The 25968-nt window shown below is 37.5% G+C and overlaps 7 protein-coding genes and 1 long non-coding RNA gene across 11 annotated transcripts; 5 read left to right on the top strand and 3 right to left on the bottom strand.

Moving 5' to 3' along the window:
- Positions 1–822: 822 nt before the first annotated feature.
- On the bottom strand, positions 823–2861 carry LOC106419068 (histone-lysine N-methyltransferase ATXR5). 2 transcript variants are annotated; one of them, XM_013859824.3, is made up of 6 exons: positions 2302–2861; positions 2136–2216; positions 1753–1985; positions 1571–1671; positions 1273–1485; positions 823–1196 (listed from the first exon to the last, which is right to left on the bottom strand). In XM_013859824.3, exons 1-6 carry the CDS (start codon positions 2666–2668, stop codon positions 1037–1039), a joined length of 1155 nt encoding a protein of 384 aa, XP_013715278.2. In that variant the 5' UTR covers positions 2669–2861; the 3' UTR covers positions 823–1036. The 2 variants fall into 2 exon arrangements, with proteins under 2 accessions (XP_013715278.2, XP_013715279.2); XM_013859825.3 differs by having other exon boundaries at positions 1753–1982; positions 2302–2855.
- A 351-nt stretch (positions 2862–3212) lies between these two features.
- On the top strand, positions 3213–4755 carry LOC125579075. Its single transcript, XR_007317028.1, has 3 exons — positions 3213–3753; positions 3826–4344; positions 4429–4755. It is a non-coding gene; the product is annotated as an uncharacterized LOC125579075 (long non-coding RNA).
- Positions 4756–5323: 568 nt separating this feature from the next.
- Positions 5324–6965, top strand: LOC106419235 (protein IDA-LIKE 3). The gene has a single exon (XM_013859992.3). It carries the CDS (start codon positions 6306–6308, stop codon positions 6615–6617), a length of 312 nt encoding a protein of 103 aa, XP_013715446.2. The 5' UTR covers positions 5324–6305; the 3' UTR covers positions 6618–6965.
- A 1733-nt stretch (positions 6966–8698) lies between these two features.
- LOC106424041 (zinc finger MYM-type protein 1-like) lies at positions 8699–12284 on the top strand. Its single transcript, XM_022697727.2, has one exon. The coding sequence runs from the start codon at positions 9314–9316 to the stop codon at positions 11132–11134; it is 1821 nt and encodes a 606-aa protein (XP_022553448.2). The 5' UTR covers positions 8699–9313; the 3' UTR covers positions 11135–12284.
- Positions 12285–13969: 1685 nt separating this feature from the next.
- On the top strand, positions 13970–16187 carry LOC106419366 (actin-7-like). 2 transcript variants are annotated; one of them, XM_013860139.3, is made up of 5 exons: positions 13970–14116; positions 14531–14601; positions 14690–15083; positions 15172–15785; positions 15878–16187. In XM_013860139.3, exons 2-5 carry the CDS (start codon positions 14542–14544, stop codon positions 15941–15943), a joined length of 1134 nt encoding a protein of 377 aa, XP_013715593.1. In that variant the 5' UTR covers positions 13970–14116; positions 14531–14541; the 3' UTR covers positions 15944–16187. The 2 variants fall into 2 exon arrangements, with proteins under 2 accessions (XP_013715593.1, XP_013715594.1); XM_013860140.3 differs by having other exon boundaries at positions 13974–14116; positions 14536–14601.
- Positions 16188–16857: 670 nt separating this feature from the next.
- On the bottom strand, positions 16858–18013 carry LOC106419175 (protein BOLA2). The gene is made up of 3 exons (XM_013859928.3): positions 17792–18013; positions 17322–17344; positions 16858–17224 (listed from the first exon to the last, which is right to left on the bottom strand). The coding sequence occupies exons 1-3, from the start codon at positions 17849–17851 to the stop codon at positions 17029–17031; spliced, it is 279 nt and encodes a 92-aa protein (XP_013715382.2). The 5' UTR covers positions 17852–18013; the 3' UTR covers positions 16858–17028.
- Positions 17927–21022, top strand: LOC106419069. Its single transcript, XM_013859826.3, has 3 exons — positions 17927–18461; positions 18537–19863; positions 19964–21022. The coding sequence occupies exons 1-3, from the start codon at positions 18077–18079 to the stop codon at positions 20808–20810; spliced, it is 2559 nt and encodes an 852-aa protein (XP_013715280.2). The 5' UTR covers positions 17927–18076; the 3' UTR covers positions 20811–21022.
- A 2416-nt stretch (positions 21023–23438) lies between these two features.
- On the bottom strand, positions 23439–25933 carry LOC106419338 (probable mediator of RNA polymerase II transcription subunit 26c). Of its 2 annotated transcripts, XR_001283826.3 has the most exons (8): positions 25006–25930; positions 24866–24934; positions 24704–24792; positions 24513–24627; positions 24273–24437; positions 24106–24184; positions 23770–24023; positions 23439–23544 (listed from the first exon to the last, which is right to left on the bottom strand). XR_001283826.3 is itself a non-coding variant. In XM_013860103.3 (7 exons), exons 1-7 carry the CDS (start codon positions 25387–25389, stop codon positions 23908–23910), a joined length of 1017 nt encoding a protein of 338 aa, XP_013715557.2. In that variant the 5' UTR covers positions 25390–25933; the 3' UTR covers positions 23666–23907. The 2 variants fall into 2 exon arrangements, 1 of the variants encoding a protein (XP_013715557.2); XM_013860103.3 differs by lacking the exon at positions 23439–23544 and having other exon boundaries at positions 23666–24023; positions 25006–25933.
- Positions 25934–25968: the final 35 nt, after the last annotated feature.

Raw genomic sequence — 25968 nt, 5'->3', positions numbered from 1 at the left:
TTATTTATTACATGAAGGTTGATGGTAAAATGTGGCGGTTTCTTTCTATCACTAACTATGTTTATCTTTCACTTGATTGTGAATGATCACGTTTGATGTTTTCTCTTATTTCTGAATCGATTTTACTTATGTTTTGGCTATTAAAATATGTACAAATCATGTATTTTAAATCCGAAGAACCGATATGTTTTAGTTACAAAATATGTACAAATCATGTATTTTTAAATCGAAGAACCGATTGAGACCCGAACCTGAAAGTACAATGGGTTATACCGGTTGTTTGGAGATTTACTAACTCCGGCCCGAATTCGATAAAACCCAAACCGGTCCCGAATAGGACTGATGTTGATAAACCCGAAAACCAAAACCCGATTGGAACTCTAAATGTTCATGCCTACCACGTAGTCAGTCCATATTTTTCTCAATACATTTACTTTACTCCTAGATAGATGACGTAATAAAATGTTCGTGATACCAAATATCTTTCTAGGTAACAATCCTGTTTGGGCAGTCTGTATAATTTTATAATTGGTTCTGAGAATTGTGAGCATTCCTTATGAGCAGAAAATGGATCTATAACCTTAGAACTTATAGCTGGATAATATTGCTCGATTACCGTTTTGTATAAAGACAGAATATGCATCTCATCTTTGTACATTGGTTTGTGAGCTTGTCTAAACTTGCTTTAGATCAATCACCATAGGTTTGGCCTTATGATCCTATGAGGTAATACCATATCTATGAATCTCAATATTATGAAAATTTCATAGTGATGAAGTATAAAATAAATAAAATATCATTTTGCAAAGTTCTCCAAAGAAAAATAGTTAAAATTTTCATTTTGAAACTGAATAGAAGTATTGCGAAAGAAGTTATAATTAGTCTATATAACTAACATTCATAATCAAGAATGCATAACCTCTTCAAAGGCCATGCGGTTTAAATCTAAGTATTCTAATTTTGATCTGTAAATTTGCAACAAAATAAAGACCAATTGATCCAGAGACTCTTGTGAAACTGTTTGAAGTGAAAAAGATCAGAGGAAAAGGTGAGTAGGATACTCATGCTCATAACCATTGTAGTCATAATAGAGCCTCTCCCCTTTCGCTATATCACGTGTAGCCACTAGAAGAACCCGACACTCGCCATTCACGCTGTACCTCACGCATTTACAGTTCTGCTTCTTCTTACCAAACCTGCAACCACCATCAATGATGTCATGAAGATGATGATTTCCCAAAGGTTGTAAAAGATACTAAATCTTGGTTTTACCTATTGTGATTGTTGATGCCACTGATGAAGCGAGATATGTTTCCATACTTGTCAGGACAGATAACAAGAGTTTTCGATGGATCTTCAGACAGAAGGAGAGTCATGATGCTGTCACAATCGTCGTTTTCGCGGTTCTTTAAGTAATCAACGTCCCCTGTATATTCAGCTATGAATGTTAAGTCCTTAATTGGACCATCTGCTTCAACTGTGTAACTGTATTACACGGATACAAAAAATAATGTTTATAGCTATACTTTGTCATTAAGGGAAGATTTGATCGAATGAAATCTAGAGATACCCTTCAAGTGGATCGAATACCACAACAAGAGGAGGACACTCTCCTCGTCTATACATAGCTCTACATAGCTCCAATGTCTCCAAATCTTCTTTCGCAAGCACCTGCACAAAAAAAAATGAAAATATGTAACTTTAACTGAGAGAGTTATTGAAAATGAGCTGAAAGATTGTCTTGTCTTGTACCTGCATGCCACCTATCTCGAACTTGGATCGATTAGCAGACCGAGGAGCCATTCCTGGAACATAAGTCAAGTCGTCGCTGTATTTGATACCCAATGCTGTTAAAGCAGACGCAAGTGTGCCCATTTGTGCAAATCTCTGTTCAGGATCTTCTGATGGAACCATAGGTAATAGCTTTCTCCTCCTCTTCTTCACAGTCAAGGAGCAAGATCGTCTCCGGTGCTTTCTACTCTCTTCTTCAAAACAACGAGTGACACCATTAAAACTGGAGTTTACTCAATTTCACACACTTACTAATGCATTAATCAATGAAGCATCTATGTATTAGCCATAAAGATCAGCTCTTTCATCCTCATTAAAACTGTTAATCAACTGAAACATCTTACCTTGACTCAGCTGTGATTTCTCCGTTTGATCAATTTGCTTTTCGATCCGAAAGAAATGCATAATCTTCTTCTGAGATAATCCTAAAACATTCAAAAGATCAAAAATTGAATAAAAGAACATACGAAAGTTACAAACTTTAACAAAAAAAAAAAGATCGATCCCTACTTCTTACAGGTCGTTGGTCGGAACAATCGACACAGACCCACGGTCCGACAGGGACACGAACCATGATCGGTCGGAGACATTTCATGTGAAACCCTTTATCGCATTTATCGCATAAAAGAAGCTCATCGTCTCTTTCTCCGGAGTCGCATTTCTCGCAGGTGACGTCACCGTAGCTGTCGTCTTGCTCCTGCTCGACGACGGGGGAAGATTTCGCCATTATGTCGGCGATTGATCTCATCTTCCTCGGTGGAGATTCGGAGGAGGGTCGTTTCGGTGGTGAAGCCTTGGTTCTTCTCCTATAGGAGATGAAACGACGGGAAGGAGACGATGCTGGGGAGGAGGAGGAAGAGGCTTTCCACGTGGCCATGACGAAGAGTCAGTCTCGCCGGAGATGGGTTTTGATTGGTTGGGGCTAATGTGCACCGCGTGTGAGCATTGAAAACTGATGTGCGCATCACCTGGAGTGTTATTTGGGTTCTTGCTTTGTAATTTCCCTTTTTTTCGGGGTTTTTAATTATTTTTAAACCTTTGACAAGTTCAAACATTGATGGTAGGCTGCAGATTGTGCTTGTCGTTAATACACATTGCAAGAGATAAGTTTGCAAGGATCAAATCTTTTCCTGGTAAATCATATATATTTCTGTTTCTAATATACAAAACAATTATCAAGGAAACAAATTTATTGATTATAATATGTTATTTGTATATGAATACAAAATTGAACTCGTATATAAAATTATAAAAATTTATGTTTTGTGATTTTATATATATTTTATTGTTTTATTTCTCACATAAAAGGTTGAAAATATTATAGGAAAATCAAAATATAAAGATTTCAATGTTTTTGAAAGGCCTATTTAAAGGTTAATAATCTTTTAAAAGTTCATCATAATGTATTCACTAATTGTAGAATTTATCTAAATCACACTAAGATGGTGTCTCTTAGAGCACCCGCAATGGGGGATGAAGAGGAATCCTTAGCTCTTAATCCTAGGTTATTAGCAATATAATAATAATATACACACTTAGTTAGCTAAGGATTGGTCTGTAAATAAGGATTTTAAGGACCAAATCCTTATAGACGTGGCGGCTTGGCATTGGGTGGGGGGAGAGTACTGTATTTCGTTTGAAAAAAAAACAATTCATTCTTGACTCAATAAAAAAAAATTGCTCTGGGCAACAAAGAGGCGATTGTGCAGTTCTTGATTTCTTTTGACGAGAAAGGCGACGAAGGCGAGAAAAAAGCTTTCCTCTCGTTTTTCTTCTGATCTCGTACGGATCTGTCGAAGCATGGAAACGACGGATCGAGATCAGCGACGATTTAGACGACGTGGAAGACAACGAAGAAGACGAATCATGGAAACAGTGGGGGAGTAAAGCAGCGACGCCGGAGTTCGATCCGCCTCCGGAATTCTCCGACATGTGCTCCGGTTAGGCGTCCACCGTACTAAGGTAAACAGAACGACGAATCCATTCATGTGATTGAAAAAGTCGTGAGTTTTTAAAAGAAATTTGGTCATGAAGATATGGTGGTGGAGATTGCCATGAGATGGACGAAAGTTTTGATAACAGGTGGGTTAGGATTGAGATTCATGGCTGTGGATCGAAGCACGGTGATGTTCAATATGCAGAATGGGAAGGAAGTGACTGAGGTAATGATAAAAAATGTTGTCAAACTTTATTTACCGGATTAGTCACAGATCTTGAGAAGTGCAATTGATTTTGAATTTAGCTAAGGGAGTTTGTGCTGAGCCAAAAAGAGGCTTATGAGGTTAATATATGGAAACAAGAGTTTCGAAGACCCGGAGATCCTCCTCTTGATAATGTCTTTGAAAAACTTCAAGCAAAGCAAAGTAAGGATGATGAAGATGGCAATGGTAAAAGCGAGAATGATGTTACTAAGGATGAGTTATGCTGATTGTTGGTGTCATACAGGCAACGGAGGAGAGGTATAGAAACAAAGGAGCTTATATTATACTGCAGGCTCCTGACTTCACTGATCCTCAGTTTAGAAGTTTTGAAGCAGTTACTCCACGACCAAAGGTAGTTGTTAGTTACTTCACCATTCTTGTAATGAACAACTTGTTTGGATGCATATAGTGACATTTGTTTCAATTAAACGTGCAGGCGAATCCCTTTTTTTTAACTTTGAAAACGTGATTGATTCTGATGATGAGATGGATAAGTCTGCATTGGACACCAACGAGGAACAAGCAAGTCACTGATGCTGAGATCGTGAATATAGCTGAAAGAGGAGAGAATCTTGTAATGGAAATTTTATTTTTTTATTCCTAAGAATTCCATGTTTGGAAACACCATTGGAGACACAGTTTTAATTGGAATCCTTAGCTATTCAAAAAAATAAAAAACAAAAAAAAATATTACTAAAATATTCCTAAGGATTCTAAGGTGGAGTACACCATTGCATATGCTCTTAGCCTCTTAGGTACAAACTTGAAATATTTACAACTTGTTGACATTACTGTACATGGAAGCTAACACAAATTCATAAAAGTGTGGAGAGAAAGAAAAAATAGTTAGTGGGCTATTTAGTTCAGCCCATTACAAATTTGATTTAAATTACTAAAAATAACAAACGTTGATTTGGTTTAACTGAACCAAGGAGAAAATGGATGTTTATGTGGGTAGATTTAAAATGTTCTGGCCCGACCTGCGTCAACAACACTAATTATATAGAATTTCAATTGGTTACATACATGGAGCTCAGGGTAGACATACCAACAAAGAAAAAACTTCAATGAGAGCGATGCATTGAAGAAAACGCGTGAACGTTGCGGGTTGTAATAGTAGAATTAGACAGTGTTGATACAGTAATGCTTAGAAACTTGAATAGGACAATTTTACCAAAAAAAAACTTGAATAGGACAAGCTTTTTTTATTTCTTGATTCTTCTGACATAACTACTGTTGTTGCCTTCTATTTTCAGTTTCCTTCTGCTCTTCTAACATCTTGTCGGTAATAAAGGCAATTCCACTTAAATATTTATGCCGCAAAAGAGGATACAACTCATTAGGTTTGCATTATTTGGTAAAACCTATGGGCTTTGCGTAGATTATATTGAGGAACAATGTTCATTAGGTAAACAGTTGATGATGATATTTTGTGGCAGAAATGTATAGTAATGTATATTGCTTGTTCCGTGTCTTGTGGTATAGTAGTTGTATTGAGTGAGTTACAGTCAAGTCATGTTCTAACTCAAACTTATTTGGTTGTAAAATGTCAATCTATAATTCTACATAAGAGAGGTATCTATGCTAATGCCTCGTTGGCTAGCTCAACTAATCGTTAGAGATCGTTTACATACAATATTGGACTAAAGCAAATGAATATAATTTTTTGGACAATATGAAGTGAAAAAGCTTTGCCTTGACCCACCACTAATTATTTCTAATGTCATTTTCTTCTCTCTTTGTCGCCTATTCCTTTTTCATTTCGCTTATATGATAATATATTACTTATTGACATATATAAAAAAGCAAACAACAATGACAATACTCGTTAAAAGAAAATTAGAAATCTCAGAACTATGTGATAATTACCAGTTAACCCCAATTAAAGACAGCTATAAGTAACGCTAAACCTAATAGTCTGTTCAGACTAGTAAGCTTTCTTACTTGACTACGGAAAACATGCTTAGTTTGGAATTAGGTTCTGTAGTTTCCTTACATAAAAAGAAACACACGTACGAAATAAGAAGAGAAAAGAACCATACGAATTGAACCATAAGTAAATAAAAAACATACGAATAGAACCACAAATCAACATCTTTCAGTCACATTCTATCTCTCTCTTGATGTGCCCATATTTCTTGCTGTCAACAATTCACAGCCTCCTTCATTGCATCACCCATCAACAAACAAAAAAACGCCTTTAAATATTAAATAATTCTACCTAAAAACCATTCAAACAAACAAAAATATTTTCCCACTCTCTCTCTCGCTCTCGTTTTCTCTCATCGTCTCCTCCAATCTTTAGTTCATCAGATGTCTTCTCGAACCCGCAGATCAAGAACCAACCAACTCAGGAGAACAATCCTTAGTCTAGGTCTTCTTCTTGTTATTTTGAGTTGCTGCAATGGAGCTACAACCACGAACATGTTCAGCACGAGTTCACCACCTAAACAACCCGACGTAGTTTCACCACCTCATCATCATCACAATCGTCAAGTACAAGATCACAAAAATGTACAGTTTTTGGGGTTCTTGCCACGTCAGTTTCCGGTTCCAGCTTCTGGTCCTTCAAGAAAACACAATGACATCGGTTTAAGTAGTACTACTGGGACTCCTTCTCCTTGAAGTTCAAAAGATTTTATTAATCATTCTCCCTTTTTATTTCTGTAAGTTTTGTGGTTTAATTTTGGTCTAAACTGATGTAAATAGAATATTAATTTGATTTATTTCTGGGAAATGCTGTGAGAAGATCATCTTTTTTTTTGTTTTTAATATTGGAGTTTGTTAAATCCATTGAATTATTGCACGTACGTAAGTGTAAAGGAGGAGACATAAGAGCAACATTATTGGTGGGATGAAGAGAGAGAGGGAGAGAGTCCCTTATTTTTTTTTTTTTTTTTTTTGGTCATTAAAGAGTAAGGGACAACCCTTAATTAAGGGATTTTCCCTTCTCTTTCTTCCTCGGTCCCCACCCCCTTCCCCTAAAGGATGGCTTAAGGCACTCCCAATAATGTTGCCCTAAGGGTCTTTGTCAAAATAAACAATTATTACTCCTTTGGATCTTCCTATAAGGAAAGTTCGTTCTCATAAGACTCGGATACAATGTCCTAGTCGTCAATTAATCCGAATGATGATGATGATACTGTATCATGTCACACTCAATATAGGTTACGTACAATCACCGACTTAGTAAGTAGGATAACTTTGTATACTATTACGATTGATAATTTTGGAAATCTAACAAATTAAATCTCAATTGTATATCACATATAGAATTGTAAATCTCAATTCCATATATATATTTGAAAATATTATAAGAGTTTTAAGCAATTAGAAAAGGATCGATAGAAAGTAAATACAGTACGTTGTGTAATCTATTTATACACTGCATACAAGTATAAATTGGAATTTAAATCTGTTTTGCATTCAGATTCGGAGATAGAAGCGTTAAGATGAACAATTGACAACATGTTTCATCATTCGACATGTTAAGATTTTATGACAAATTGCAAAGACTTAATAAATATGATAAAAGAACCTCAGGCGCTGATTTTTTTGACAGAGGTGAAGAAGATAAAAGAAATGAAAAGAGATTCCATGACTTCGTGATATCCTATATTTTTGGGGGATATGGTGAAATTGTTGGCCTTAGTTAGAATTGTTTGATCTTTTCATATGATTTTTTGTTTGGTTGTTTATTCTATTCAAGTGTTGTCCGCCGAACTACTTTAAATTTAACTATTTAAGTAATAAAATGGTTTCTTATGTCAAGAAAACAAGAATACTATAGACTTTTTGACGAGCACTAGTAATCTGTGTTCGTGCGTCAAAGAATGGTCAGTTGCTAACAGTATATAGCAATTAAAACTAAAACGTGTGATTAAGATTGGACTTATATATACATAATTGATTACTTTGGAACTATCCTCTTTGTTTAGTTGTAGCGAATAATGTCATTGAGGAGTCGTTGTGAATGCGATGGAGCAACGGATCCAGATTCTAATTGGAGGATTTGATGTGATATCTCCTAAGATTTTTAGATATTCTTTGAACGTTTTTTTGGGTTAGTGAACTGTTATTGGGTTCGTGCATTGTTCTGCAAAAAATTAAACAATCAATTATATTCACTTGTTTATTATTCAAACTTTGGGATAACTTTATTGGACTTCCATGTGATGATATATACTTTTCATGAACATTAAGGTCCCTTGACTCAACTTTAATTTCTTGTCTCTCGATTACGACTTTAGTTTAGATCATTTACATTTATTTAGGCGTGGGATATAGATTAGTTAAAAGTAAAAAAAAAAAGTCCACAAACGGTAATAGAATTTGTCAGATATTAAACAAAAGATTACTCAAAATGGAACTTTTTCCCCTTACATAACGTCAGTGACTCACTGCCCTGGTCTCACCACAAAGAATGTATATAATCAGTACTTACTAGTACATGGCTTGTATCTTTTGTTTGGTATTGGATGTCTTGTTGTAATATTGAGTTTAGTTTAGATACTATAACTTGGTGACCTGCAGCAATGTTGTATTAATCAAAGCATGCGTGTGCCAGTGAATAAATTAATAAGCAAAATGGGCTCACACGATCGATGTGACAAATGCTAGAGTCTATAGATTATGATGGATATGCAGCATGTGATGTGTTGACGCGTTCGTGTGTACCCCTGTCCACGTTTACGTACACGCAGGGGCGAAGCTACCCAGTGGAAAGAGGGTGCACGTGCACACCCAATTTTTTGAAAATTTAATGTTAACTGTTATGAATTTATGATTGTGCACCCTTAAAAAATCTGTACCAAACCATAATGAAAATAAAAAGAAAAAACAACTAAACCCATTAAAGATTAAATTAACTCCAAAGCCCAATTATATTCTCTACACTTTTTTTTTGTTAAACCCTAACTATTCTTAGTTATGTCTACGGCTGATACAAAATTTTAATCTTCCAAGCTTCTTCTTAAACGTGAAACGTGCAAGTACAAATCATCAAATCTAATTGAGAGAGTTTTTTTTCTCTTGTCTACCATACAAAACTGGTAATTAATTAAATATTATTTATGTTTATGCAATTATGCTTTGAATTGTTCAATTGTTCCAACAATGTCAATGTCTATGATTAGTAATTATTTAAATATCATCTGAATTTTTGTTTCAGTCGTACAAGTCCAAGGTCAAAGATAGAGGCTGTACTCTTGATTAGAATTGATCGTTTACAGGTTTTACTTACTTATAATTTTTATGAATAATATTTTTGCTAGACCGTATGTTTTTATTTATGTTATGTTTTTGGTTTTGTAGATTAATCAATGGAACGGTACTACAAACCAGCATCAGTTTCACCATCTGATAACACCTTACCATCTAATGATACTGATGATTTGCCGTGGGATCCTGCTAAAAGAAAAAATATCAAGGATTATAATGCAAATCAAGTCGATGAGGTAAGACGCAAGTACCTTCTTAGAGGCCCGTGTCAACCACTTGGTCATAACTTTGAAAAGAGACTCATAGGTGGTAAAATGAGACGATTCAATCCAGCTTGGTTTGGTCTGTATGGTAATTGGCTAGAGTATAGTGTATCAGAGGAAAAAGCTTATTGTTTGTGTTGCTACTTGTTTAGAGATGATGCGTATCCTGGATTTGTGAGGGATGGATTCTCGAATTGGCATAAGCCTGATAGGTTATCTTTCCATGTAGGAGAGCTTAACAGTTCTCACAATAATGCTGTCAAGAAGTGTGATGATTTGATGAATCAAGGTCAATCCATAGTGCATGCTATGTATAAGAAGACTAATGCGATGAAAAATGAGTATCGTATCAGATTAAATGCTTCTGTTGATGTTTCTAGATACTTATTGCGACAAGGATTAGCTTTTCGAGGTCATAGAGAAGGAGAAGATTCTTCTAACAAAGGCAACTTTTTAGAACTTCTGAAATACACAGCTGATCACAATGATATTATAAGAAAAGTTGTTTTGGAGAATGCTCCGGGAAATAACAAGATGGTTTCTTCAGAGATTCAAAAGGACATTGTAAACGCTTTTGCAGAAGAAGTGGTGAAATCTGTTATAGAAGAAATTGATAACGGAGTGTTTGGTCTATTAGTAGATGAATCTGCTGATGTGTCTGACAAAGAACAGATGGCTGTTGTTTTTCGATTTGTTGATAAGAAAGGAGCAGTCAAAGAAAGGTTCGTTGGAGTTGTCCATGTGAAAGAGACTTCTTCTTTATCTTTGAAGCATGCTATTGATGAGTTGTTTGCTAAGTATGGACTGAGCTTAAAAAAAGTGAGAGGACAAGGTTATGACGGAGCTAGTAATATGAAAGGAGAGTTCAATGGGTTGCGATCATTGATTACTAAAGAAAACAGCTCTGCATATTATGTTCATTGCTTTGCTCATCAACTTCAGTTGGTTGTAGTGGCTGTTGCGAAAAAGATATTTGAGATTGCTGATTTCTTTGATATGGTTTCTATGTTACTGAATGTGGTTGGAGCTTCTTGCAAACGGAAAGATAAAGTCCGGGAAAATTATCGAGACGAGATAAATGTTGGAATTGCTAGTGGTGACATTAACACTGGGAAAGGACAGAATCAAGAAATTTCTTTTCAAAGGCCTGGAACTACAAGGTGGGGTTCTCATTATAAAACGTTGTTGCGTTTGGTTGGGTTGTTTTCTACTATTATTAAAGTTCTTGAGTATATCGAAGAGGAAGGCGCCGATGATTCTAAGAGATGCCAGGCATATGGTCTTCTCAAGTATGCTCAGACATTTGATTGTGTGTTCTATATGCATCTGATGTTACTTATTTTGGGAATATGTGAGAATCTATCAATGGCTTTGCAAAGCAAAAATCAAGACATTTTGAATGCTATGTCACTAGTAGAATCTACTAAGCGGGAATTACAGAGAGTAAGAGATGATGGATGGGATTCACTTATGTTGACAATTTCTTCTTTTTGTGAGAAACATGATACTCAGATGCTCGATATGGAAGAAGGTTTTATCGATTCTCGGAGGCCAAGGAAAAAACCAACATCACTAATTTGCATCACTATAAGGTTCATTGCTTTAATGCAACTTTGGATTTGCAACTTCAGGAATTCAACGATCGTTTTACTGAGGTAAACACTGAGCTGCTTATTTGTATGGCTTCCTTAAATCCTATTGGTGCTTTTCGTGGATTTGACAAGTCAAAGTTGGTGAAGTTGGCTAAGTTCTATCCAGATGACTTCAGTTTTATGGACTGTTTATCGCTTGAGCAACAACTTGGTATTTTCATCGACAATGTACGACATGATCAACGATTTAAAAATCTGAAGAGTCTTGGAGATCTTTCTCTTCTGATGGTAGAAACACAAAAGCATATTGCACATCCTTTGGTTTATAGACTTTTGAAGTTGGTTTTGACTTTGCCGGTTGCTACTGCAAGTGTTGAAAGATGCTTCTCAGCAATGAAACTAGTGAAGACATCTTTACGAAATCGAATGGGAGATCATTTTTTAAGTGATTATCTCATTTGTTTTATCGAAAAGGAATTGCTTGACGATGTCACAAACGAAGAAGTGTTGATTCGATTTCAAGCCATGAGTGAAAGAAGGATGCTTTTGTAAAATGTTGTTTTTAACATAAAAATGTTGTTTTTAATACTTTTTTAATATTTTCATAATTTATTTAATATTATTTACTTTAATAATAGTGCACCCGTGATAAAAACTTCCTGGCTTCGCCCCTGCGTACACGTGCGGTGAACCCCGCCTGGAGAGGGAGGGTCTCTATTATTTCGAATCATATATATTAACGGGAATTATTGTTACATAATACCTACAAATCGGATAACCTATCCATATGCACGCATCGACAAACATATTCGTACCAAAATCTCGATATTTTGATTAGTGATTCAATTGATCCTATGCTACATACGGATTGTATTATACATTGTTTTTTAGAATATATCGACATATAGCTGCCTAGCTGGTATCCATATATGTTTTGATGTTGGTTGATTACGCTTTGAAATTGGTGCTCTATCTCGTCTAAAACTTATTCAGTAAAAAGAAACGAGTTATACTCGGAAACAAATATAAATATTCACGTACATAACTTATTTATGATTATACTATATCTCCGAGTTGAAATATATTTGATCTACCTCTTTGATATCATGTGAAAGTCCCTAACGATATAACTATATGATACATGCATGAGTCACCGTCAAAATTCTGACAACCTCCATGACCATAAATAAAGACCTAACTACAATTAGCTTAAACAAACAAACAAAACAACGGTACCACGATCAGATAATATGAAAAACATAAGAGCATGATTAATGAGAGGTTCTTAAATATTTAAGAACCGATTTTTAGTTTTTTAGTTAAATGTTAAGAGACAGTTTCTTATATTCCGCTAATAACCCTGTTCTAAGAACTTCCTATTAATTATGCTCTATAATAAATATACAGTGACTTGTTCACACGAGATATATTTCGTTAGATCATATAATATTTTCAGCATGGATAGTTGAACTTCTTTTTTTGCTATAAGAAGCGTGGATAGTTGAACTGAGACTGTATTTCTAAACTTTGAATTCAAGCCAGGTCATAAAAGATCTAAAAGATCTATTATCTGGTTAAACCACTTGGACACAAAATAGGAGCAAATAGCTATACGTGTTGGCATATATCAATTTGGACAAAAACATGAGATAGTCCGCGAAGATAGATGGGCAATTGGGTCTTAATGTTACTACATATCTAAGCCCAATTATGTTATTGATATTCTTTGAGTCCATTATAATTTGGCCCGTTTGTTTTGATGTACCCAAGGAAATGAAGTCACCTATTTGTTTCCCATAGAAAAGAAAGATTGATTCGAGTATATGATATTTTCATGTTTAAATACGGATAAGAATAAGATGCAATTCAAAATTTGCAACCACTGTAAACGTGGAAGTGGGAAGAATGGTCGCTCAATTTATCTTTCCTTGGAATACAACTTACAAATGATGATGGCTTTGGCTTCCCTATGAATTTACCTTTTTACATCTGTGCTTTCAAAACAGTTAGAAATTATATTATTTTGTTTGATGTTATTTGACAAAAGTGTAAAGCAATTAGATGTGGAATCATAAATCAGAAAACTCCCAAAAACTATTTTGATTATTTAAGCATCCAACCAAACGATACCACTTTCCAGCTTTTTTTTTTTAATTGGCAAAGTATATAAACACTTAGAACATGCTTCCAACATGGGGCATGAACTTTATTTTCAAAAAGATTAGTTTTCTTGTAAATTAAACGATTCCAGAAGCTGATTAGAATTTGGAATATTGAACTAATTTAATTTTGGACATGTCTACCAAATAGTATATGTAGAAAGAACATATTGTGAGACTATACTGCTTACAAATTGCTCATAAAATATACAATGTGTGTGACCCTTGCCTTCTCACATACTATTCAACATTCAAAGGCAACACTTGTAAAAAGCTTCCATCATATTTTGGCACCTCTCTTTATTTATAGCTTGGCTTCATGCCACATTTTGATACAATACTATTCAAAGACGAATGCTCAATAAAATAACATATCTGATACAAATTTTAAATTCGATAGATATTCAAAAACAGTCACGGGAAAAAAAACACATAGGTCTGTTTGTCAGCAATATTTAAATTTAAATAATTGCTAAGGTTTTACAATCATCGAGAATAAAATTTGAACGCTGTCCGAACCGAACCACAACAGCTGAGCCTAGCCAAGCCGCGATGATCAGGCACGGCTCGCGGGTTAATTTATTTGAAGTGAATCGTAAACCAACGGCTGAGATCAAAAGTTTAAACAATCTAACGGGTGCCGTACAGGCGTCGGTGAGCTAAAACAAGCGTCAAGCCAGGTCAGCATAGCTTCTTTTTCCTTAATTTAAATTCGAGAATAAATAATAAAAGTAAATAAAGAAATGAAAAAAGGGAAAATCCTAGCTATATATTCGCACATGTATACTCGTTTCACTTTACTCACGAACTGCTGGCCGCTACTGTTGTTTCTCTGCTTCATCTCTCTCTATCGCTGCTTCTCGAATCGTCTATCATCTTCTTCGTCTAAGGTGATCTCAGATCTACCTTTTTGTTCCATTCATCGATCGATTTCCTTTTGGTTATTGCTGATTTGCTAGATCTGTCAAGCATGCGTTGAGTTTTATGAGAAAGTTGTTGATATCTATGTTTGATGTTGATTCAATCGATGTTAGCTGGATCTATCTTAATCAATCGTTGGTTTCTTAGGGTTTACGCGTTAGATCTGTGAATTTCTGAAATGATTTCGTGCTTCGATGTTTATCAGTGAACTTCGACTGTTCTAAGTTTGAGATCTATGAAGTTTCACTAAACTCCATGCTTGATTTGATCAATCGTGAATATTCTGTGTTGTTGTTGTTGTTGTTTACGTAACGAATCAGCTCATAGGGAATAGCGTTTTGCGTCATGAGCTTATTTGATTGACTCAGTTTCATTATCTGTAGCTTAGTGAGAGATGGCCGATGGTGAGGACATTCAGCCCCTGGTCTGTGACAATGGAACTGGAATGGTGAAGGTGAGTTAAGAAGATTTTGTTTATATAGCTAAGCGTCTTTTATTGTACTTGTGTAAAATCTAATTATGATTTTATATTATATACACAGGCTGGTTTTGCTGGTGACGATGCTCCCAGGGCTGTGTTCCCAAGTATCGTTGGTCGTCCCAGGCACACTGGTGTCATGGTTGGGATGGGTCAGAAAGATGCTTACGTTGGCGATGAAGCTCAGTCCAAGAGAGGTATTCTCACTCTCAAGTATCCGATCGAGCATGGTATTGTGAGCAACTGGGATGACATGGAAAAGATCTGGCATCACACTTTCTACAACGAGCTCCGTGTTGCCCCTGAGGAGCACCCGGTTCTTCTCACTGAGGCGCCTCTTAACCCTAAAGCCAACAGAGAAAAGATGACTCAGATCATGTTCGAGACGTTCAATGTCCCTGCCATGTATGTTGCTATTCAGGCCGTTCTTTCTCTTTACGCCAGTGGGCGTACTACTGGTTAGTGTTCGACTTTTAAACCTGTGAATTTGAATACCTCACTCTTATTGTAATTGCTTAATTTTGTCTCGTTTGATGTTTTGTATAGGTATTGTGCTTGACTCTGGTGATGGTGTGTCTCACACTGTGCCAATCTACGAGGGTTATGCTCTTCCTCATGCTATCCTTCGTCTGGATCTCGCGGGTCGTGATCTCACAGATTCTCTAATGAAGATTCTCACCGAGAGAGGTTACATGTTCACCACTACTGCCGAGCGAGAAATTGTCCGTGACATTAAAGAGAAACTTGCTTACGTCGCTCTTGACTTCGAGCAAGAGCTCGAGACAGCTAAGAGCAGCTCTTCAGTGGAGAAGAACTACGAGCTACCTGATGGGCAAGTCATCACCATCGGAGCTGAGAGATTCCGTTGCCCTGAAGTACTCTTCCAGCCGTCGCTCATCGGAATGGAAGCCCCTGGAATCCACGAAACAACTTACAACTCCATCATGAAGTGTGACGTGGATATCAGGAAGGATCTATATGGAAACATCGTCCTCAGTGGTGGTTCAACCATGTTCCCAGGAATCGCTGACCGTATGAGCAAAGAGATCACGGCGCTCGCGCCAAGCAGCATGAAGATCAAGGTAGTCGCACCGCCTGAGAGGAAATACAGTGTCTGGATTGGAGGATCTATCCTTGCATCCCTCAGCACTTTCCAACAGGTAAACAAAAACAAAACGATTGTACCTCTTTTTTAAAAAGACTTGATACTGAAACATGTTTTGCTTTGTGTGTGTGTGTGTGTGTGAAACAGATGTGGATCTCGAAGGGAGAATACGATGAGTCTGGTCCGTCGATTGTCCACAGGAAATGCTTCTAAGTGGTTTCTTGTCTCGTTCGTGGTGTTGAGTGTTGTTTACAAATCTGTTTCCCCTAAGTTGGAGATGGGAAGTGAAACTATCTGTTGTTATGTGGTTGTTGTTTTCTTGGGTCTCTTTTAAAAACCTTCTCTCAAGTCTCTGTGTACTTTTAGTTTTACCTCTGTTTATTATTTTCTCTTTAGGATGCTTTGTGATGATTCTGGTTTTTTTGTCCTTATTAAGCAAAAAAAATATCATATTCTATTTGGTCGATGTTTTGATTTTCTTATTCGTCATTGAGAACACTTTTATTTGTGTGCGACACAAATTTTTGTATCAATTTGTCATTTAAACCATAACGAAAGTTCGCGTTCCAAAAAAAAAAAACCCACAACGAAAGTTCACGTTGGATTGAATGTGAAAGTTCACGTTGGATTGAATGTGTAAGCACCGTCCTCCTGTCAACTTTGGTAATGTCTTTTCAACCCCGACTGCTACGTTTGGAGACTAGTTTAGCCATCGTTTTATTGGTGTAAAAGCGTATATTATTGGTTACGCTTTTGGATTTTTCCATATATAATTCCTTTCCAAATCACAAATGTCTAATACATCGCAATCTGTTTGTCTTTCTACAGAGTTATAATTAATTTGACCCCACCATTTGAAATACTTGAAATGGTCGGTCCAACCAAATCACCCAACAACTTTAATCGATACTTTGACATAAAATCGATTGAACAACTCATATACACACACACACAAAATCGAGTAGTTGCCTGACAATCATAGACTTTCTCTATAATCTCCAACTTCAATGTTACAGCTTTTTACTACCTATCGAAATTTCAAAAGAGCCTGATATCTTCCTCACCAATGGGCTTTGTGCCAAAGTAGATAGTGTAATAGTGTATGCTAATTCATAAACTCAAAGTTATGGATGTCCAATAGTACTATTAAACTGATCTGAGCCCAACTGAAACCGTTTTACAAGAAATTAAACTGAAACTCGCATAAAAATAGTCTTGTAGATTTGCAAGTAACCACGAAAAGTATCAAACATAGTCATGCTCTTGTTCTTTTCTCACAAAACCTTAAAAACAGAGTTTCAAGCGTCTTTAGCTTGAGTAGCAGAGTCTTGTGAAGGTTTCCATTGTTGTGGGGTCTGAGCTTTCTTAATAGAAAGAGCATGAATCTCCTTCATTTCTTCTTCGAGTGCTGCATTCACCATGCGGTGCCTCTCTAGCAATCTCTTCCCTTCGAACTGTTCAGAGACAACCTCGACTTCAAAACTCGAACCGCAACTGCAAAAGAAAACGATTTAGCTTAAGATTAAGAACAAGAGATTATGCGAAAAGCTAGAGATTTAAAGATATTTGATACTTGGAATCCTATACTTACCCTCCAGATATGTCATTGACTTCCTGGTACAACAATAAAATGAGATAATGTCAGTAAAAAAACTTCAAAAGAAGATAAACCTTCACAGTTCACACATATTAATACTCTCAACTTGAATCTTCAGAAGTTGTAATTCACAAACAAGTAACCACATACAAAAAAAAAACACTCAGCTCCTAATTTTCTCATACATAACACTCTCCATTGTCAGAATCTAAGTTCATATCAAATCACTCCTAACTACGCAAACAAACACGTTTTTTTTTGTATCTTATGTTTCATAGCATAAACCATCTCCAGATGCTGAGACTACAATACATAATAAATTAAAAAAACCCAGAGACAACATAGAACTACGAACATCCTTTTGATCCAATTATTTCAAGTTTATAGAAAAAAGCAGAAACATATATACAACTGAAAGAAGAACCAATCAAAAGATCAAAAACTGGAAGAAGAAGAAAACTAACGAGATGAATAGGCTTGAGTTTCGAAGTCAGCGAAGCTTCCACCTGTTCCTTCGTCACCATCCTCTCTCCTCTCTCTTTCTATCGCTCTGATAACAATGAATGTTTCACAACCCTAATTACAATCATATCAAATTAGAATAATAACGGTTTAGTTTAAATTCGGTTAAGTTCGGTTTACGTTTCAATTGGGATTCGATTTTGGTTAACGACGGAAAGAAAATAGGGTTTAAGCATCGTCCCCCTCACTCCTAAACCCCTCCGCGACCTCTATTCACTCCTCCGACCATGAGATTTCGATCTCTACCGTCAAAATCCCTCCTCTTCCGTCTCTCTCTCCTCCCTCCCCGTCGATCAATCACTAATTCATTTTCCACCACCACCACCACCTCCCCCTCCGGATCCACCCTCTCTTCTTCCTCCTCTCGACGCCACCACCACGACGAAGACTCCCGTTCCGTCAGAGTCGCCGTCTGGTGGGACTTCGACAAATGCAACCTCCCGGCGACCGCCAACGCCTTCAAGCTATCCCAATCCATCACCTCCGCCATCAGAAGCAGCGGAATCAAAGGCCCCGTCACGATCACAGCCTTCGGAGACGTCCTCAACCTCCCCAGATCGAACCAGGAAGCTCTCTCCTCCACCGGAATCACCCTCACCCACGTCCCTCAAGGTTTTTGTCTATTTGTTGATTAATCTTTCTCGTAATTGTAATATCATAATAATTAAAAAAAAAAAAATGATTCAGGTGGGAAGAACAGTGCAGATAGGTCTTTAATTACGGATCTGATGTGCTGGATCTCTCAGAATCCACCTCCAGCTCACGTGTTTCTGATCTCCACCGACGAGGGGTTCGCGAGCGTGTTGCATAGGTTGAGGATGAGTAACTACAACGTTCTGTTAGCTAGTAAAGCCACGTCAGCTCCTGGTGTTTTGTGTAGTGCAGCTTCGATAATGTGGGATTGGGAGGGTTTGGTTAAAGGAGATAATGTTAATGTTAATGTTAATGTTAAGTATTTTAATCAGCCTCCTGATGGTCCTTATAACTCTTGGTATGGTCATTATAGAGTTCCTCTTCTTGATCCCTTTGCAACTACTACTGATGAAGAAGCTCGTATTGTTCCTAAAGAAGTTGTTGAGAAGATTCGTGTGGTGTTGAGGTTGTATCCCAAAGGGGTTTCTGTTTCTGAGCTGCGTGGTGAGTTGGTTAAGAGTAATGTGGTGTTAGATAAAGAGTTTTATGGGTATAAGTCTTTTGCTCGGTTTCTGCAGTCCATGCCTGATGTGTTTCAGGTTAGTAGAGGGAGTGATGGTTTGTTTGTTGTTCGTTGTGTTAATGAAAAGGCGATTCCTAAGCGGGTTGATTCAAGTTCTGCTGTTGATGAGGAGATTAAAGAGAAGGTGTCTGTTAATGCTTCAACTCCGAAGTTAATGACTGATGGAGAAGTTGGTGGTGAAAGAAAAGGAAGAGATGTCTCGCTTGGAAAGAAGCTGGAGAATGATAAAAATGTCAAGGAGAAAGCGACAGAGAGTTCTCAAGATTCTGTTCTGATTAAGCAGAAGGACGTTAAGGCAGATGAGAAACCTGTGGAGACGAATCAAGTCCCTGTTATAACGGGAAGTGAAGATTCCGTAGAAGATGGGTTTTTTCAGAAGCTGAAAAGAGTATGGTCTGGTTCACCTGAGATGGAATCGGAGCGTATGACAGAAAACAAAAGTGGAGACAAGGACGAAAGGGTTGTTAATGATGTCAAGGCTGAGGATAAGGACTTGAGATCATCGAGTCAGGGAACTGATTCCTCGTCCCAAATCTCACCTTCTTTTGTCGGTGAATCTGTAGAGGATGTGAAATCAAGAACTGATGAAGTAGGCAATAGTGTTAAAAATGCAAGTCCAGGCTTTTTCAGTCGGCTTCTGAAGAGTTTCAAGTTCTGGGGAAGAGACACAGACTCGAGTGGGAATCAGAAGCTGGTCCAAGTACATGACATTTTCGCAAACGAGTCTTCCTGGGATGATGTTGAATCTTTCATTCATTCTCCAAGAGGCTTCATCATTGTCTCTCACTCAAGAACAAGGTTCTTACACTTTCTTCATTTTGGTTCTTGCATTAGCCATTGTTGTCTTTCAGGGAATAAAAGTATTTGGCTAACATTATGTTCTTTTTCAACCTTTTAGGGAAATGATGGCTAAAAATCTGCAGAGGGAAGGGCCATTGTGCCTTAAACAGCTCGATGAGTCAACCATGCTTCATTTAGTTACCTTATTGATATCTCATAAGAAATGGATTGAAGAAAACCCCTCTTCTTCCCCACCATTCAGCGTCATCAAAGACTCTAGCTCTAGCCACCACGGTCATGCTTCAAACGGTTTGATCTCAATAATCTCGGATTGTGCAAAATCTCAAGACGGTGAGAAAAAGTTCAAGAACGTCGCTCATGCTGGAGTCTCTGTTGGTTGCAAAAGCAACGCCCTTGTTGATTGTGAGAAGCTGATAAAGAAGATGACAGAGAAAAGCCCTGAAGGGTACAACTTGATTCGTTTCAGGAAAGACTTTTTGGAGGAGTACGGGTACCATCTAGCTGTTGAGAAGCTCGGTTACAAGAATCTACAGTCGCTGATTCAAGTGATACCTGGAGTGAGAATATCATCTGGATACGTTCTTCCTTCAGCAAGTGGTAAGTCTACTACAAAAGAAGATGACTCAGACTCGTCATTCGAGGAACTAGGTCCGGTTTCTGATGCAACGAGTAATGACAAGACGACCAGAAAGCTTTCAGTGTATGAACCATCTCTCTCGGATGATGAAGATTCTGGTTCAGAGAGAGACATCCCGAGGAAGAAGAAGCATGTGATGAGTGAAAATGATAAAGATAGCTCGTTATTGCAGATTCTGGATTCTTATTACAAAAGCAATGGGGAGGTTAAGATGGATAAACCAGAGGAGAGGAAGATCGTGAACAACGTTAGGAAGCCAAAGCCTTCAAAGACATATTCTTTTGTTAAAGATTCAGAAGTCCAGTGAGTACAAGAGTGTTTGTTAGTGAAGAATCTCCCGGGAAATTTAGTTTTGTCTAAAGCCGGTTTGAGATTTGGTCTATGGTAAACCGAACCCTGTTAAGGGGAATAAGGTCATATTGATACAAACTTTAAAGTTCAAAATGTAGTTTAGTGTCTATGAAGATTCCATTATCTAATATACAGTTGCTTGCATTAATTGGTGGTTTATATTTTCTATTTTCTTAATTTAAATATCACGTGGTATCCATGAAGTATATAATATTGATAAATATTCCATCCGTTCTTTAAAGATACATATTATAGAGAAAAATTTTATTTCTAAAAGATTCAATCTTTATATTTTCAATGTATGTTTTATTAACTAATTACAAATTTTAAAAAATTTAATTGTATTAATTGATTTTTTTATTGGTTTAAAATTGTAAAAAAAAATAAACACAAAAATTTATGTAAATTTAATGTGTTTTATTAAAATATGAGAAAAAAATTAGAATATAAATTTTTTAGAAACATAAGGAGAGTAGACTCTCTCTTCCCTCTCTAGAACTTTTAGGGAGAGAGTGTCGCGGTGGTTCCGCCGGTGAAGAAACAACGACTCTGGTATACGACGGTCTCTCTGACGTTGTGTAGCCGGCTTAGATTCCGGTGGTTTTGCGCTCTCGTTTGGTGAAGCTATCCGGCGGTGGTATCTGGTGGTGTAGCTTTGGCGGTGTCGCTAGCTCTCTACCGAGGTTTCCTGGGTTGCATGATCATCGTCGGTTGTCTTGTTTCAACTGTCGATTGATTCTCGTTGGGCTGTTTAGTTGGAGCCCGTTTGGATGATTAATCACGATTGAGTTTGTGGTTGCAGAAGCGAAGATCTTGGGGTTGGTTAATGAAATCGTTTGGATGAGCTCTCGATTTAGATCGATTGACGCTCTCCGCATATGCTGTAGCTGTTTGATTCCCCAAATCCTCCAATACAGTCGTTGGAGGCTTTCTTCGGTGGTCGGGGTCAGATTCGTGGTAGTTTCCGGTGGTCTTCTAAGTCGATGAAGACGGTGGAGGTTCGAGGTTTCGGTGTCTTTCCGGTGTGGTATGGCGGATTCCGGTAAACCGTCGGTTTAGTTATCCGCCGTTGTTTCGTGAAGCGGTGATGAGGTGAAGGCTTTAGCGACACGTGGTCTCCGTTGGCAGAGATAAAAACATGTGTTTCTCTCCCGCTAATCTTCTGACGCGTGTTATTGGGCGTCTTAACTTTTCGGATGCCCTTGTTGGGCTTGTTTTGCTTGTGTTTTTTTGTTTTCTTTTGTTTCTGGTTTGGGCTTCGTGTTGTTTTTTGGTACGGGTTTTGTCTTTGGCTCTTTGGCTCTTATTAATTATACACAGATGGCAAAAAAAAAAAAAAAAAGGTGTTCAAACACGTCAACGAAACCCTGATTAAAATTAGTACTTAATCTATTAAAGTTTTAAATGAAATTGTGGCGTCCATGTGGAGTTGCATGGTGGATTATCTTTTGCCACGTGAGTCTTCTCAGTGGACATAGATAAACAAAAGAGATTGATCTAATTAATTAATCGTAATTTTGTCTTGTTCCCTTAAAGTATGCGAATATTAGTTAGTATCAATCCCGCGTATAAATGATATAAAGCATAGTTAAAGAATACAGCTCATGCCTATCCACAATGACTCGGTCTGAAACATAACAAAAATGTGTCTCATTCATCACGGCGGGTCTCAAGGCTATATAGCATAAAGACAAAACGAAAATGAAAAACGTTTCTTTGTTGTTATGTTTCCGTTTATTAAATCTAAAACAATTTTTTACAACACTCAAACTAAAAGATAAGCAGACTAAAGTCTCTCTCCTCTCTTTCAGAGAGGTTTCTCTCTATCGTCCTTGTTCTCTAATTAGATCTTTCACAAGGAATAGAGTTCTGAGAGATTTCTATCTGGTTTTTTCGTTTTCGGCGACGCACCTTCTCCTTCGGTGGTCGGTCGGCTCTGTTTCCGAGTAGCGGTGGCTCGTTTAGCACCAGTTTCGCCGGTTTTTGTCTCCGGGAAGAGATGATTCTATCACATCGTCTTCGTCGGCTCTGTTTTCGGGTAGCGGTGGCTCGCTCAGCATCAGCTTCGCCGGCTCTGTTTCCGGGAAGAGATGATTCTATTTCATCGTCTTCGCCGGCTCTTCACCGGAGTTCTTCCGGTTTCGTTTGATTGTTGCTTCCTGTTCTTCGATCTACCACCGACTCTCGATTTGATCCTCTGTCGCAGTGATTAGATTGATTGTAGACGACGGTTATCTTTCCTGAAGTGATGATCCGGTTGCGTCTTGGCCTTCTGTGAAGACTGTTCAGTTGGTCTTTCACTGATTTGTCTCCGCCGATGGCAGAGCTTCGGCGTGGCTCTTCCGGAGGAGGTGAAGACTCTCTCTTGACGCGTGTTCTCAGAATCGTTCGTCGATCGTACACGTGGTGGACGGATATTGCTTTGCTTCCTCGACGGTTCTTCTTTCTGGGTTTTGGGCCCAAAAAGTTTGTTTAATATTGGCCCGTTTGTCTAGGCTTTGTGTTTTGTTTGTTTTCGGGCTTTGCCCAGTTGGGCTTTGATCTCTTTAATAAATATCCAGAGAAAAAAAAAAAAACTAAAAGATAAGCTCAACAAAGATTACAATCCTCACTTTACATTGACCCGTTTATTAGACATTTATTTACATTGACAGCAACTGAATAAAAAAAAATTCCAGCAAACTGTGAATCTGCACAAAAATGAACAATAAAAATGTCAGTTATTTAGATATAAATTGGCATCAAGCAAGAGAATCAATTCTTAAGAAAAGAACTAGATACAAGCATCATTGTGTAAACACACAAATATGGTAAACTTGAATTTCAGAATATATTATTCATAAAATCCAACAAAATTATGTTCTTAATCAGCAAATAAAAAATATAATAACAAAATGGAAAACAAGTGTACGCACCAACTTAATTCCAAATACTTGAAACATACTTTTAGACCTCTTGTGCCTGTCTAAAAAAACAGAGCTTTGTTCTCTGTCTTTTACATTCCTCTACTAACTCGTTTCACTCAACTCTCTTCATCACCTTCTTCATTTAGTCTACCAGTGTCTACCACCTCCCTGAGAACTCCCACCTTTTCTTGGGAAAAATCCACCTTTCTTGGGTTTAGGGATCTCATGAATGTCCATCACCTGTATAGTCCTTTGCTTTTTAGCTGCATTCAAAACATAACCAACCCAAAAGTCAGTTCAGTTCACAAAACAATCTATTAACTTAGTAGAGATTTTAAACTAAACCATTCTCCGCATGTCTATAGTTTTGTTGTAGTCTTTTCCGAGCCGAGTCAAAATCAATTTCTTTATGCTCCTTCTCCCTCTGCAATTCCCCCAAAAACCAAACTGACATTAAGCATTAAGAAGACTTGGAACACCGATAACTAAGATCCTTGTTTGGCAAAATGTACCTGAATGGGTTGTTGTTGAGAAGGAGAAGGACGAGAAGGTTTAGCAGGAGAAGGAGATTCTCTCCTAGGAGGAGGAGGAGCAACAGGTCTAGGCTTCCTCTCTGGCTTAGTGATGTTACTATGCTTACTTGCTTGAGGAACTGGTGAATACCCAAAGTCAGGAACCTGCACACAGAAGAACAAGAGTTGAAGAAACTCAATGATAAAACCAATAAAACGAAAAGGGTTTTTGGTTTTTACCTGTTGGTGGACAGCTCTCTGCTGCGGTGAGTCCTCATCAGCTATTAAACTCGGAGGATGGAGATCACCAGGCTGGTTGAATTTGACCCATTCGTCCACTGTTTCTTTCCATTTTCTGCAAGAGAGAGACAAAAGTAGAAATCAAAGAGTGGTTTCCTAATGAATATTGAGAAAGAGAAAAAAGTTTTTACTTGACAAGTTGTTTAGCTAATCTCCGAACTTCGTTGGATGGGTGCTTCCGAACTCGATCTCTATTCACATACCTCCCAATATCAGTTTCCTAAAATTGACCAAACAAGTTAGTTTAAAAAAATATGAAAAAATATGAACAATATGAAACATAAGTCACTTACCTGAAGAGCTTGGAATGTGATCTCCATATCTTCCAGATTCTGAAGCAACTCCACCAAAGCTTCTTCTGTCTGAAACCACCAAACTAATTAAAATCCTTTTTTTTTTAAATACACAAAAAGAATCAATCTTGAGATTATACCAGATTAGGTTCTTCAAGCTTCTCTTTGATTTCAAGAATACTCTTCTGCTCATCATCAAACAAACCAGCAAACGGATCCTCATCGTCCTCTTCGTCATCACCATTAACTGTTTTCTCTCTTACTTCTTCTTCCTCCTCCGTCTCCTCCTCGTGAACCCTCCCATTAGCCCTATCTTCCACAACGGTTCCCCCGCCGCCGCCATAATCGCAGTTTCTACACTTGTTCGCCATGGAGGTGGCGTAGAGACGCTCGACGATGTTGTCTCTCCTCTGCTTCAGCTCGTGACCGTAGTCAAGCGAAGCCACGAGGATCGCAGTGTCGATGAATGTCCAAACATCGACGCCGGCGTTGTCAATAACCGTCCGGAAATCATCCAAATCCATTACAGCAATCCACAAATTTTGAAACTTTAATTAAAAAAAAACAGAGCAGCTGATTTGTTATTACAGCACCAGATCTAAAAAAATTCAATAAAGATTCAAATTCGATTGAGAAAGTGATAAGAATCAGATTAAAATAATCCGATCAAAGGGAGAGGCTTTCGAGATTTTGATGAAGCTTTACTGTTACAGAGGAACAGAGAGATTGAAAGAAAGAAAGAAATGAAACAGAGGTCACAAAGCAATAAGGAAGAAAGGAAGATGAGAGAAATGGGAATATTCCAAATTTGAGGCTTTAGAATTTGTTTATTCCTTTTCACTCATTCTTCTCCAAGTTTTCTTTTTTTTTTTTGCTTTCCGGTAAAATATTCTTTCAGACAAAACCAATTGGAAAATTTAAAAGAAAAACGAAAGGGGGTTAGCTTTAATCAGGATGCTCTTGTCCTGGACAGAGACCAAAGCAAAGCTAGTTGGTTTGTTGTGGTTGGGGGAGATGAACAGCTTATGGAGAGAGAGAGAGAAGTTATCAATAATGGCGTTTACTTTTGGAAGAGAAAACGGAAAATTAAAAAAATAACAACA

Source organism: Brassica napus, chromosome A10, assembly GCF_020379485.1.
Source record: "Brassica napus cultivar Da-Ae chromosome A10, Da-Ae, whole genome shotgun sequence".
NCBI lineage: Eukaryota > Viridiplantae > Streptophyta > Magnoliopsida > Brassicales > Brassicaceae > Brassica > Brassica napus.
The sequence above is the reverse complement of the archived record's forward strand: the minus strand, read 5'-3'. Positions and strand labels throughout refer to the sequence as shown.